The sequence below is a fragment of the Podarcis cretensis genome (assembly GCF_951804945.1).
Source record: "Podarcis cretensis genome assembly, chromosome: 2".
In the NCBI taxonomy this organism is placed as follows: Eukaryota; Metazoa; Chordata; class Lepidosauria; order Squamata; family Lacertidae; genus Podarcis; species Podarcis cretensis.
In genome coordinates this window covers 12,162,481-12,174,956 of record NC_137171.1, presented here as the reverse complement: position 1 = coordinate 12,174,956, position 12,476 = coordinate 12,162,481, and the positions used below count along the sequence as shown (strand labels likewise).

General features: G+C 42.0%; 1 protein-coding gene across 1 annotated transcript in view; it reads right to left on the bottom strand.

The window, feature by feature from the left end:
- Window positions 1-12,476, bottom strand: part of LOC307210677 (cyclic AMP-dependent transcription factor ATF-7) — a 115,029-nt gene that overhangs the window by 23,898 nt on the left and 78,655 nt on the right. Inside the window, exon 4 of the mRNA XM_079966759.1 lies at window positions 5,446-5,564. Coding sequence (XP_079822885.1) covers window positions 5,446-5,564 — 119 coding nt within the window. The remainder of the gene's footprint in view (window positions 1-5,445; window positions 5,565-12,476) is intronic.

Below are 12,476 nucleotides of genomic sequence, written 5' to 3'. Positions count from 1 at the left end.
AAAAGAATCCGTTCTGCGAGTCTCTTCGTCTTGCGGTTCTTTTCGTCTTGCGAAGCAAGCCCATTAGCGGCTTAGCGGATTAGCGCTATTAGCGGCTTAGGGGCTTAGCGGATCAGCTGATAAGCGGCCTAGCGGATCAGCTGATAAGCGGCTTAGCGGCTTAGCGGATCAGCTGTTAAGCGGCTTAGCGGCTTAGAAAAAGGGGGGGGGGAGGAAAAAAACCCCGCAGGAACTCGCAAGACATTTTCGTCTTGCGAAGCAAGCCCATAGGAAATTCGTTTTGCGAAGCACCTCCAAAACGGAAAACCCTTTCGTCTAGCGGGTTTTCCATCTTGCGAGGCATTCGTCTTGCGGGGCACCACTGTACTTTGAGGGTGGGTTATCCTCCTTTAATCTCCTACCACCATTGCTTACTATAAATTTCCCCTTAAGCCCCCACTTCTATTACCAGCTTCTTCCGAGCCAACATAATACCAACTATGAGCTGTGTGGCACTTCCTGAAACCATTGTTGCTCTTCCTTTATCCCTTTGCTTCTTTAGTACAGGCTCAGGGTTATCTATCCTGACTGGCAAAGGTTCTCCAAATCACTTGCAGGGAGTAACCTCAATGCTTTTATTTTTTTGTTTAAACTATGGATGCCAGGGAATGAGCCTCTTGGGGCTTCCTCCTTGAAAAGCATGGAGATAAACCATAGTTTATCTTATGAATGCTACAATTCTGAATATATATATTTTTTGTAGAAATAAAATGCCACTGATTTCGGAGAGAGCAATTTCCAAGTGAGTATGCCGAGGAAAAGGTCCTGAAAGCCACTCCAGATTCTGGAGCAAATATATTTGCGTAGGGTTATAGGCTTGTTAATTTCTTGACAGTTTAACACCCGTACACTTGAGAGGAAAGTCATGAGAGTTGTGCACTGTAAGTTTAGGGAGCCTGAAGGAGGCCTTTGCAACAGAAGCCCCCTTGGCTAAACGTAGCCCACTGAGAAATGTTGCCTCTCCTCCCCCCCCCACCCCGTTGCCAACCTAGAGCAGTATGGGAAAAGTGGCCTGTGTGGAAAATGAACTTGAAAGCAGACCATTTTATGAGAAGCTACTTAAAGTGTGGGCCGCAACCCTTTTCTTAGAGAACTGGTGTGCCTTAGATAATATGGACATGAGTTTTCAGGAAGTTCTGTGAAAATTAAGAGGAGAAATATTGTTTAAAAAATAAGGTAGACTACGATGTGATAGTAGTGCAAAATTAATTAGGGAATGTGTAAGAAGTGATTAAGACGGAGAATTAGCAGACGAGTTGATAGAAGTCCAATGTTGGTGATAAATTGGAATGATATGTTTTGTAGAATGTTATATTGGAAAATTATATATATATATATATATATATATATATATATATATATATATATGAGATAATCTGGACTTGGTCACATCTTTTCTACAGTTCTGTACAATACACACTACAACAGATTCTTCTAGTCCCCGGTGGAGTACCAAGTGGATGGTCACTAGCCAGGAGACAACTCATTGGGAAAGTTGTGAACCACAGATCACTCCACTGATTCTGCTGTGACAGGCCAGCTCCATCAGGCCTCCTCTCCCCTCAATGGTCATTTGGGGGCAGCCATTCCAGCTGCCTCAGTGGGCGGGTTAAGAAACAGGTCTCATTTCATGAGCTTTGCTGAAGGCCCAGCTCCATCAGGTACCTCCTTCCCCCCAACTGTGCCAGCTGGTCATCATAGGAACATCTGGTGTAGGAAACTGGTGCCCAAGCTTTGATTTTGACTTTTTCCTTTTTTCTCACTGTCCTTGTCCCTTGCATGTCATGTTTTTGTTTTAGATCATATTGGATTGTATGTAAGCTGCTCTAAAGCCTTTTTTGGCTGAAGAGTAGGGTACAAATGCTCTAACTACATAAAGTAAATACAGTCGTACCTTGGATCCTGAATACCTTGTGAGTCAAACGTTTTGGCTCCTGAATGCCGCAAACCTAGAAGTGTTCCGGTCTGCAAACGTTCTTTGGAACCCGAACATCTGACACAACTTCTGCAGCCAGGGCCCAATTTAGGTTTGATGAGGCCGTAAGCTACTAAAGGTAATAGGGCCCTTTATATGTCCAGCTGTCCTTTGTCACTGTTTTTTGTGTTGAATATATGCTATATGGTAATTTATGGACCTAATAGGTATCTAAAGCCATTTGCACATAACAAATAGGAGCCTACACAACACAAAACACTGTTGCTGTATGTAGGTTTCATTTTATTTGTTTTTTATCTTATATTTTTGGAAATATACATCCAGGTTTTTTTCCTTGAATTTTTTTGGGGGTCCCCAAGCGAGTGGGGCCCTAAGCTATAGCTTGTTTGGCTTATGCATAAATCCGGCACTGTCCGCGGTTTCCGATTGGCTGCAGGAGCTTCCTTGGTTTCCGAACATTTTGGAAGTCAAATGGATTTCCAGAACGGATTCCGTTCGATTTCCGAGGTACTGCTGTACGTTAAAATGCAGACAGGAGAGGAAGCATAAACTATGATGAGAGGAGCTGCTCCAACAAAGACTCATGTCTTCTCGTGTCTTTGAATAACCTGCACTAACTACCACTACAGACATTTTAAAATTAAGGAAAAAGTTTAGAGCTCCCAGAGAGAACCAACATATGCCAGTTAAGAATGCTGGCCTAGGGATGGAGGAGGGGATTTCTGTTTCAATGCCTATTTCATCAAGAAGCTCACCGGCCAGTTATTTTTCAGATTAAACTACCTCACGGGCTTGTTATGAGGACAAAATTTAGGTGAAGGGGAGGAGACAGCAATGTCACCAACCTGAGCAACTGGGAGGATGGAATAAACACAAACAGCTGCCTCCCTTGCTACATGTGCTTCCAGATGTCATGCCCATTTTGCTTCCTGCTGCGTGCAAAGGAAGTGTCTCAGAATCTTGGAGCGATGGCACAACGGTTGGCATCCCAAATGCATGGATTACACATGACTAGCGCAGTGACTGGGAAGACCAATCACCCACAAAGCAGCATGTCTGGAAATACCCTCTCTGCATTTAATTACCACAAAAAAACTCTGTGGCTGGAGCTATCCAGGACAAAAAATAAATAAAAATAAAATCCCACACGAACTAAAACGAGCTCCAGCAACTGGACTCAGCCAAATGTTCAAAGCATCTCATGAATGTGCCCAGCAGCCCCTGCCAAGTTTTCTGAATAGCAAACCAGCTGGATCTAACAATCCAAGTCAGTACTAGAAGGGGTAATTCCTTCGGCCTGCTGACACCGAGCCAAGCTTTGAACTGTGGCAGTCTCTTGTTGGAGGTCAGAAATATTAAGCCTGAGCCCTATTAAACAAGAAACAAACTTCCAGCAATCTAAGAATTCATAATGGTAGCTATTAAAAACAGTACAACACCAGGATTATGGGTGGTCTTAACATATAAAATATCTGGCTAGACTGAGGGTTGTCTACCATTTCATTAAAAAAACAACCCTCAAAATAAATGCTAAGATTAAGATTCGATGCTGAAATAATAAAAAATGTAACAGGGAAGGACCACCTCGCTGTGAAATGACGCTGCTCCGAAAGGTGAGACTATTGCAGCAATACATGGCTCAGAGATCCATGGTACTTCTTTGATTTACATAGAAAATATCTAAGTGAGAGGGATAAAAGCCCAGCTGGTCATCATTTCTTTAATTTTTGGCTGCTAAATGGATTTGTTTTGTTTTACTGTTTTGTTTTAATTTTTTGCCACGTAATTGTAACTATGTAAGCTGCTTTGGGGGCCTCTTCAAAAGAAAGAAAAGCAAGAGGTATTTTATATCTATATATCTGAATTCCCAAAGACACAGTCTTTGGAAAGACATTAATGTAATTTGATTTACACAGCTGAGAAACAAGATGATTGAATACAGAGGTCTACTTGTTTAGCAAGCAGAATTCAGTCTGGAGAAAAAGAAAACAAAAGGAGTTGCACTAAAGATGTGTTACCCAAGTTTTCTTTTCAGAATGCCTTGAAACACAAAACAAACCCTGAACAATTTTTAAATGTAGTTTCATGAAAACTGATATTCAAAGAATTCTGGGAATAAACTTGGATAGTGCATATATTTTGTTTTGGCTTTGCAATTTCATTCATTCCTTACATGGCTGCTCTGAAACCTAACTTCAGCAATGGCTGGGATGGGCTCCAAAGTTTGCAAATATAATAATAATAATAATAATAAAAATAATAATAATAATAATAATCATCCCTCCTATAGGTTTCTTTTAAAGCCCTGCAAAGAATGCAAGAAAATCTCTCTACTTAGTCAACATGGTAAATATTCTGCTCTCTACTGGAAATCTGGTGGTAGGCAATTTAGTTCACAGATAAATTGGAAAAAGAGTTTTGCCTGAAGACTTAATTCAAGCTTCTAGATCACTATAGCCATTCAAACAGCTGCTGTTGTTGTTGTTGTTGTTGCTGTTGTTGTTATTATTATTATTATTATTATTATTAATATAATAATTAGATATAATTACATTTAATATAACAATTATGCACATATACACATATATTTAATTATGCTGATAATAAGAATGGCTAGCTTCTACATTCCAAAAGTGGTACCCTTTTCATTTCAAGTAGGACAAAGACATTTCAATGTACTCCGAATGCCATGCTTGTTCACCGGCAGACAGGTGGGCTGCTGTTCCTTACTCCAGGGTGAAAAATAGCCTACAGAAGTGATCCCTCTCCCTTCTTGCCTCAATGGTCGTAGCTGGAACCAGTGCTTGGATAAAGGTCAGATCTCAACACTGGGGGTAAGGAAGCTTCACTGTGTTTCATCCTCTCACAGCAACCCACTAACTTCAGTTTAGTTACAATGCAATTTCTCTGGGCAGAAAACATAGTATCTGTGGTACTTACCGTGCCTGTCATTACTGATGCCAATCAAGCATTTAAATGCTAGCATGCATTCACAAAACAGAAAGGTGATGTGGCTGTTGTTTTTTTACTCAAAGTGCCCTTAACCATCTGACTGCTATAAGCAATGAATGAACCACTGTATGCAAAACACAAGCAAAAAGGACCAAAGGCATGGGGCTACAAATAAGAACTTTGCACACAGCTATTGTCCCCAGCTTGGGAAGCAAGATGAAGACAAAACTATGGCAGATCTGGGAAAGTTGCTGGAAGTGAGCGCAGATAGTACCAAACTAGACTGCCTATTGATCTGACTCAATGTAATGCCATAATTTCACGACTACCATGTGGCATCATATGATGCACTCAGTGCAGGCAAAATGCGACAGTAGATGAACCCTCTTGGCTCGTAATGTTTGCTGATGCATGCATCTTAAAATCCCAAGATGAACATAATTTAAGGACACTATGGAACAACAAATTCCCTTACAGCTCTCAAAATTTTAGCTCAATGAAAACCCTTAGCCTCTTGCCTTTTTCTCATCATCTTCTGTGGCTTTCTTGAAGTCATGTTCAAATGAACTTGCCAACTCATTGAAGAGGCCAACTTCCTCACAGTTCTTCAAAAACCGAGTTGGTGTCGGCGTCTGATCTGTTTAGAGAGCAAGAGAAAAAGGCAATGAAAAACAAGTTCAAATCAAAATATTCACTTCACAGAATGAGAAGCCTGGGATTATTTATTCATCATAGAATTTCCTGAATGTTGTTTTCAGCCTGTATTTAGGTGGCTAAAATTATACATTTTACACACACATTTCAGGGATCATATATTTGAAATTTTTTATAATAAAAGAATAGGAACAGCCAGCTGCAGATCACTTCAATTCAGATAGTCGGCACATCTCTGATTTGTCAGTTATTGCCATCTAATCCAAGAACACGGGAAATAAGAGAAAGCTTCTGGGTGTATGGTTCTGATACCTTAACGCTACATGGGCTCAACCCAAATGATAACACCTGACACCACTCATCTACACAAATGCCACATTTCTGAATATTCGTGCTTCGGTATTCTGTAACTGTCACCTCGACTACAGTATTGATTTGTATTAGAGCAGCTGAAGAAGAAAGAAGCTGTGATGGTTTGCTTTAAAACTTTAATATCTCTGTTAAATTACACACACAAATCTGATCATAAGAAATCCTTCTGCTGGTGCCATGGGCAGAATATGGAATTCACTATGGAAGAGGCAGGTGAACATTGTATTGTCACGGGGTTGGGGAGAATAAATGTCCACTTTGGTGGTTGTACGGGTGGAATGACAGTTTGGGCTGGGCAAAAAGCTGGACGCAGGGGCAATTTTAGAAGATACAACTGTGAGAAGAACAGAGCCAAAGGGAAGTCTGACACTTTATCTGCTCTAGATAGCATTGCCACATGACCTAAAAGATATGCTCCAGGATCCTTTAAGCATGGGGCATATGTCTTGGATAACAAGTACTGCTTGACAACCCTAAAAAGACTGTTCCTCTAAAACAGCAGTGGGGAAGTTCTGGCACAGGTCCCAATTTGACCTGCAAGGCTGTTTTCCCCAAACCAACCCACTATACAGCTAACATCATATGCGATTTCAGATATGGGGCAGGCAGACATGGCTGGATCAGCTGAGCAACTAAATTCCCCATGGGTAACACCATTGGCCAACTGATCCCTGCACTGTAGGAATCAAATGCTGATCAGGTCACCTCAGTGTCTCTTAAAGGGCTCACAGCCTTGGTTAACTCATATAAAAGTATTCTGGCCCATTTCATCTGGCCCAGCCTAAATATCATTGAGAAAACATATCTGTCACTTGTGGAGGGCTTCACCCTTTTGTCAATGGTCTCACTAATATCTTTTAAGTGCAAATTTAAGGCAATCTACAATTTAAGAGGGACATGGGTGGTGCTGTGGTCTAAACCACAGAGCCTAAGGCTTGCTGATCGGAAGGTCGGCGGTTCGAATCCCTGCGACGGGGTGAGCTCCCGCTGCTCGGTCCTGCTCCTGCCAACCTAGCAGTTTGAAAGCATGTCAAGTGCAAGTAGATAAATAGGTACCGCTCTGGTGGGAAGGTAAACAGCCTTTCTGTGCACTGCTCTGGTTTACCAGAAGTGGCTTAGTCATGCTGGCCACATCACCCGGAAGCTGTCTACTGACAAACGCCAGCTCCCTCGGCCTATAGAACAAGATGAGCGTGCAACCCCAGAGTCGTCTGCGACTGGACCTAACAGTCAGGGGTACCTTTACCTTTACAATTCTTTTTATACCTTTTTATTTTTACTTTTTTATTTTTACCTACATATCTGTTTAAGAACATTTATGGCACATCAGTGGCCTAAACCACCAATTCTCTTCCAATTTACAAAAATCTTAATGAATTGAAATTAACTGCTTTACCAACACCCCCACCCCCCGAAAAACCCACCTATTCTTAATTGCCTAGAGATGAATCTTACTTGCCATAGAGAAACTGGAAGAGTGACTATTTAGAAAACACCAGTTGCTTCACTTCTGCTCCTGAATGCCTACTTCCAACTACTACATGAACTTGTTTCTGCTTTGTACCTAAAGTGCGGTGTACATTCTGCACTAAGATAAAACTGATATTTTTTTTTACTATGTCTGCATCAAGTAAAACAGTGCTCTGAATTATGTATATTTGGATAGATATGCTAATTATACATAACTCATTTTGCTGCTGTTAGCTATGGGAAAGGGAAGCAATTACATAGTTAGTTATACATAGTCACAATAAATTGCTCACAGCTTATTTTCAAATCCATGAAGGCTAAAGCCATACCCCACCCCATCCCACAAAGGAACTTGGTGCAGTATAGCTGCAGAAAGATGGGATACAGACTGCCTTGGTGAAAATCTAGGTCCACATAACTCGGATTTTGCTGGACTTTTTACTAGGTTGGCAAGCTCAGAATCTCAAGGGAACCTTCTGTTTGCAAATTACATTATATGGTCTCACAGAGAGAAAAGTCTGATTTGTTCTTGCTGGGAGAGACAAGCTGTGTGGGCTGATATTTTCAGGATGTTTGCAAGGACTGGAGAGGAGTTCTGAGTGACTCATCTATTTTACTGCATAACTGCCGCAAGAGGAATAAATGACTTGCATCTCCTACCCTTGAAATGGTCGCTATCAGCACCACAATGCACAACTGGAGATGATGGCAATTGTCAACACTGGAGCACCATGGATAATTTTGTGCTTGACAAAAGGACTAAAAAAAAGGTGGAAAAGCGATTTGCTCTGTCCTAGCTCCAGCTGTTCATACCCACAATACTCCTACTATGCACAATTCTTCCAGCAGTTCCTTTGTGCCAGGAAGAAAAAGTTCCAAGAGGAAGGAGGATTCTGCTTATAATACATTAGCACCTGGTGAGAAGAGAGTGGCTACACAGATCCAAATGGTGACTTCTGAACTTTTTATATAGCAAGAGTAAAAAAAAGAAAAAAAGTACTGTATCAATAAGTGCACCTAAGAGGTATTTCCTGTCACTGCTGAGGGAATGAAATAAACCACACCTGCCAAAATTCTACAAGTTTTATAACTGTCAGAAGGCTCAAAAGCTCTTTCCTACATCCATCCTGTGGAATACAGGCAACAATCGTTTCATTTATTTTTTTCAATAGATTTTTATTAAGATTTTATAAGTTACAAAAAGAAAAAATAAAGAACATATTTAAACAGGGGAAAAAACAAAGGGGAAAAAAAACAACACAAAAACAGAAAAAAGATGCAGATAATTTAAAAAAAATCAATCCTTTACATAGCTTTCTTTCCTTTGCTTATTTCCTTGACCTCCTCACACCTCCCTTTTTTGTATTCTAGTTCAATTAGATATTTCAGCAAATCCTTTGCATCCTTATTTCTATCCTAATGATTTATCTTAATATACTATAATTTAACGTTCTGTTCTTTCACCAATTAACAATCCATTTTTACTTAATCCTTTATATCATTTCTGCTAAAACCACATTACTTCATTCCAACATCCTTCTAACATTCCTTAAACAGGCAACAATCGTTTTAAGCGCTCCCAGTTGATGAGTGATCATGCATATGGGCATTGGGTTGCCCCTGGAAGTGTTCGGGAAAAGGGGCATAACGGGGCATGGGCAGGTTTACATATGCTCCACCAATGAGCGGGGAGGGGTGGTCAGGAACGCAACCCCTGCACAAAACAGTCGTTGCCTGTATACGGCAAGCAAACGGAAACATGCATGTTAATTCACAAAGAATTTTTGGGCAGATGAAGATGTTGGGACTTTTTGGAGCTGGCCGACCTGACTGGAAAAATCCGCGACCAGAAAGAAGAGGAGACACAAGAGGATTGGAAGAAATTCAAAGAATATTTAGCTAAATACTGTAATATAAGATAAATAGAAAATCCTTGGAAGTAACAAATAGGCCTAGGGGTAGAATAAGGATATGTGGTAGTAAACATTAAGGATTAGAAGATTAATAAAGGAGAAGAGATTAGTAAATGAAAGGAGTTAATATTATTAGAAATATGAACTTGGAGAACTGTTATAAATGTGATATAATGAAATTCAGTTAGAGGGGATTTGAGGAAGTCAGCTATCAATGTTATGAGAATTAGGTATTAGAAGGAATAATCTTTTTTGTGCTTTATTTTATTGTATTGTAGAGTATTTTTCTTTGTTGTGTGTTTTGTGTTTCTTTGTTATGTCATTCTGTGATAAATGTGGAAAATCAATAAAAAAATTTGTGGGGAAAAATTCACAAAGAATTTTTTTTATTCCACCTTTTGGGGTGTTCACCCTCCCAAGGTAGCTTACAGCACAATCAGTAAAAACAATAAAATTATAAAATATTAAAACAATAAAGCAACCAACAACACTCAAATAACAGTAAATGATAAATACATTATTAAAACACAGTGCGATGTGAATCAGGTGTTGCCAGCAGCATCTTTACATATCTGGTTGTTAAGACATGATGGTTAGAAGACTATATGTCCCCCTGCTTATCTGCTACACTCTGCCATTTTTCGTACTCCCTTATGTTTGATTGGCCTCTAACCAAACATAATGGTATCAAACATACCAGCATTCACTGATGACTGTTAACAGTGTGGGTGGGTCAGGTTGGGCAGGATTTTTGTTACTTGACTTTTTTCACCTTTGTTTTCCATGTTGCATATCTAAATAAAAGCCTTATAAACAAACAAACAGCCACCATGCCATAAAAATCACCGAAAACAGGCTGGAATAAAAAGTTTTTAGGAGGTAGATATGTAGTTTCTTGGCGAGATATTCCTCAGACTGGAGCAGCAGAAAAGGTCCTGTGCTAAGTAGGTCTGGGCAATATCTGGTTTTCAACATTATGATATATCACAATGTTTGAAAGAAGAAACTATGTAGCGGCTAACGGGGTATTGTCCAGGCAACTGCTACTTCTCAGAAGCCTGAAACTTACCGTATTTTTCGCCCTATAGGGCGCACCAGCCCATAGGGCGCACTTATTTTTTGGGGGGGGGGGAAGGGGAAAAATTATTTCCCTCCCCAAGCCCCAAAGAGCAAAGAAGCCACGACAGCGAGCGGGGTGGATCCCGCTAGCTGTCCTGGCTTCATTTTTAGCCTCGGGGCTGGGGGTCCGGAAGTGACGGCGAGATTGCGTTCCACCTTGCCATCGCTCCCGGAGCTTGCCGGGCTGGGAGTGGGGGAAGCCCGAGCTGCCCCCAGAATGGGTCTGGGAGTGACGGCGAGGTTGCGTTCCACCTCGCCATTGATCCCGGAGCTTGCCGGGCTGGGGGTGGAGGAAGCTTCCCCCAACCGCAGCCCCCAGAACGGGTCCGGGAGCGGCAGCGAGGTTGCACTCAACCTCGCCATCGCTCCCAGAGCTTGCGGAGATTGCTGTCCGCAAGCCTTGGGAGCCTGGTGGGAAGTTGCACCGGGCTCCCAAGGCTTGCGGAGAGCTGCCCGAAGCCCAGGGTGCGCCCCGCTGCGCTCCCCGGGTTTCGGGCTGCAGGCTGCTGTCCGCAAGCCGTGGGACTCCCGCCGGGCTCCCAAGGCTTGCAGATAGCTTCCTGAAGCCTGGAGAGCGAGAGGGGTCGGGGCGCACTGACCCCTCTCGCTCTCCAGGCTTCAGCGAAAGCCTGCATTCACCCCATAGCATGCACACACATTTCCCCTTCATTTTTGGAAGGGAAAAAGTGTGTCCTATAGGGCGAAAAATACGGTATACATTTTTAATTACCTTTTAATATTTTAAGTATTGTTACAGTGGTACCTTGGTTCTAAAATGCCTTGGTACTGAAAGGCCTTGGTTCCCAAACGCCGAAAACCCGGAAGTAAGTGTTCCGGTTTTCGAACATTTTTCGGAAGCCAAACGTCTGATGCAGCTGTCGGCTATTGATTCCGGGGCACCTGCACCAATCAGAAGCTGCGCTTTGGTTTTCAAACATTTCAGAAGTCAAACAGACTTCTGGAATGGATTAAGTTTGGTGCTTTTGTTTTTGCTATTTATTTTGTGTTTTTGTTTTTGAGGCTTTTCGATTAATTTGTTTTTGTGACTGTATGGAACCCAGTTCAGCTACTGATTGATTGATTGTATGAATGCGGAAATGGATAAAAGCCCCCCATCCAAACAATGATTATCATCAGTGCAGGTAAGATTTTTTTTTAATTTTAATTTTTATCATCTACATTGTTGCTGTTTAGTCGTTTAGTCGTGTCCGACTCTTCGTGACCCCATGGACCATGGACAATACTCTCTTATTTATTTTATAGTACAGTTGCTTTCATTTTATGGATCAATGGTCTTGTTAGATAGTAAAATTCATGTCAAATTGCTGTTTCAGGGGTTGTTTGTAAAAGTCTGGAATGGATTAATTTTGCATTACTTTCTATGGGAAAGTGAGCCTTGGTTTTGGAATGCTTTGGCTTTGGACCTGACTTCCGGAACGGATTAAGTTTGAGAACCAAGGTACTACTGTACCTCTGTTATTTTATAGAACAGAGCAACAAGGGGCGGCAGGAATCATGAGAGAAGTGATGACCACCTTCACAGTTTTCCGCACATTGTGATTTTTTACATAGTGCACACAAACATCGTGATTCACAGTATATTGCCAAGTCAATGGAAGTGGATATAGGCTGTAGGGTTAGAAGTAGAAGATAAAGGTAAAGGGTAAAGGTACCCCTGCCCGTACGGGCCAGTCTTGACAGACTCTGGGGTTGTGCGCCCATCTCACTTAAGAGGCCAGGGGCCAGCGCTGTCCGGAGACACTTCCGGGTCACGTGGCCAGCGTGACATCGCTGCTCTGGCCAGAGCCAGAGCCGCACACGGAAACGCCGTTTACCTTCCCGCTAGTAAGCGGTCCCTATTTATCTACTTGCACCCGGAGGTGCTTTCGAACTGCTAGGTTGGCAGGCGCTGGGACCGAGCAGCGGGAGCGCACCCCGCCGCAGGGATTCGAACCGCCGACCTTTCGATCGGCAAGCCCTAGGCGCTGAGGCTTTAACCCACAGCGCCACCTGCGTAGAAG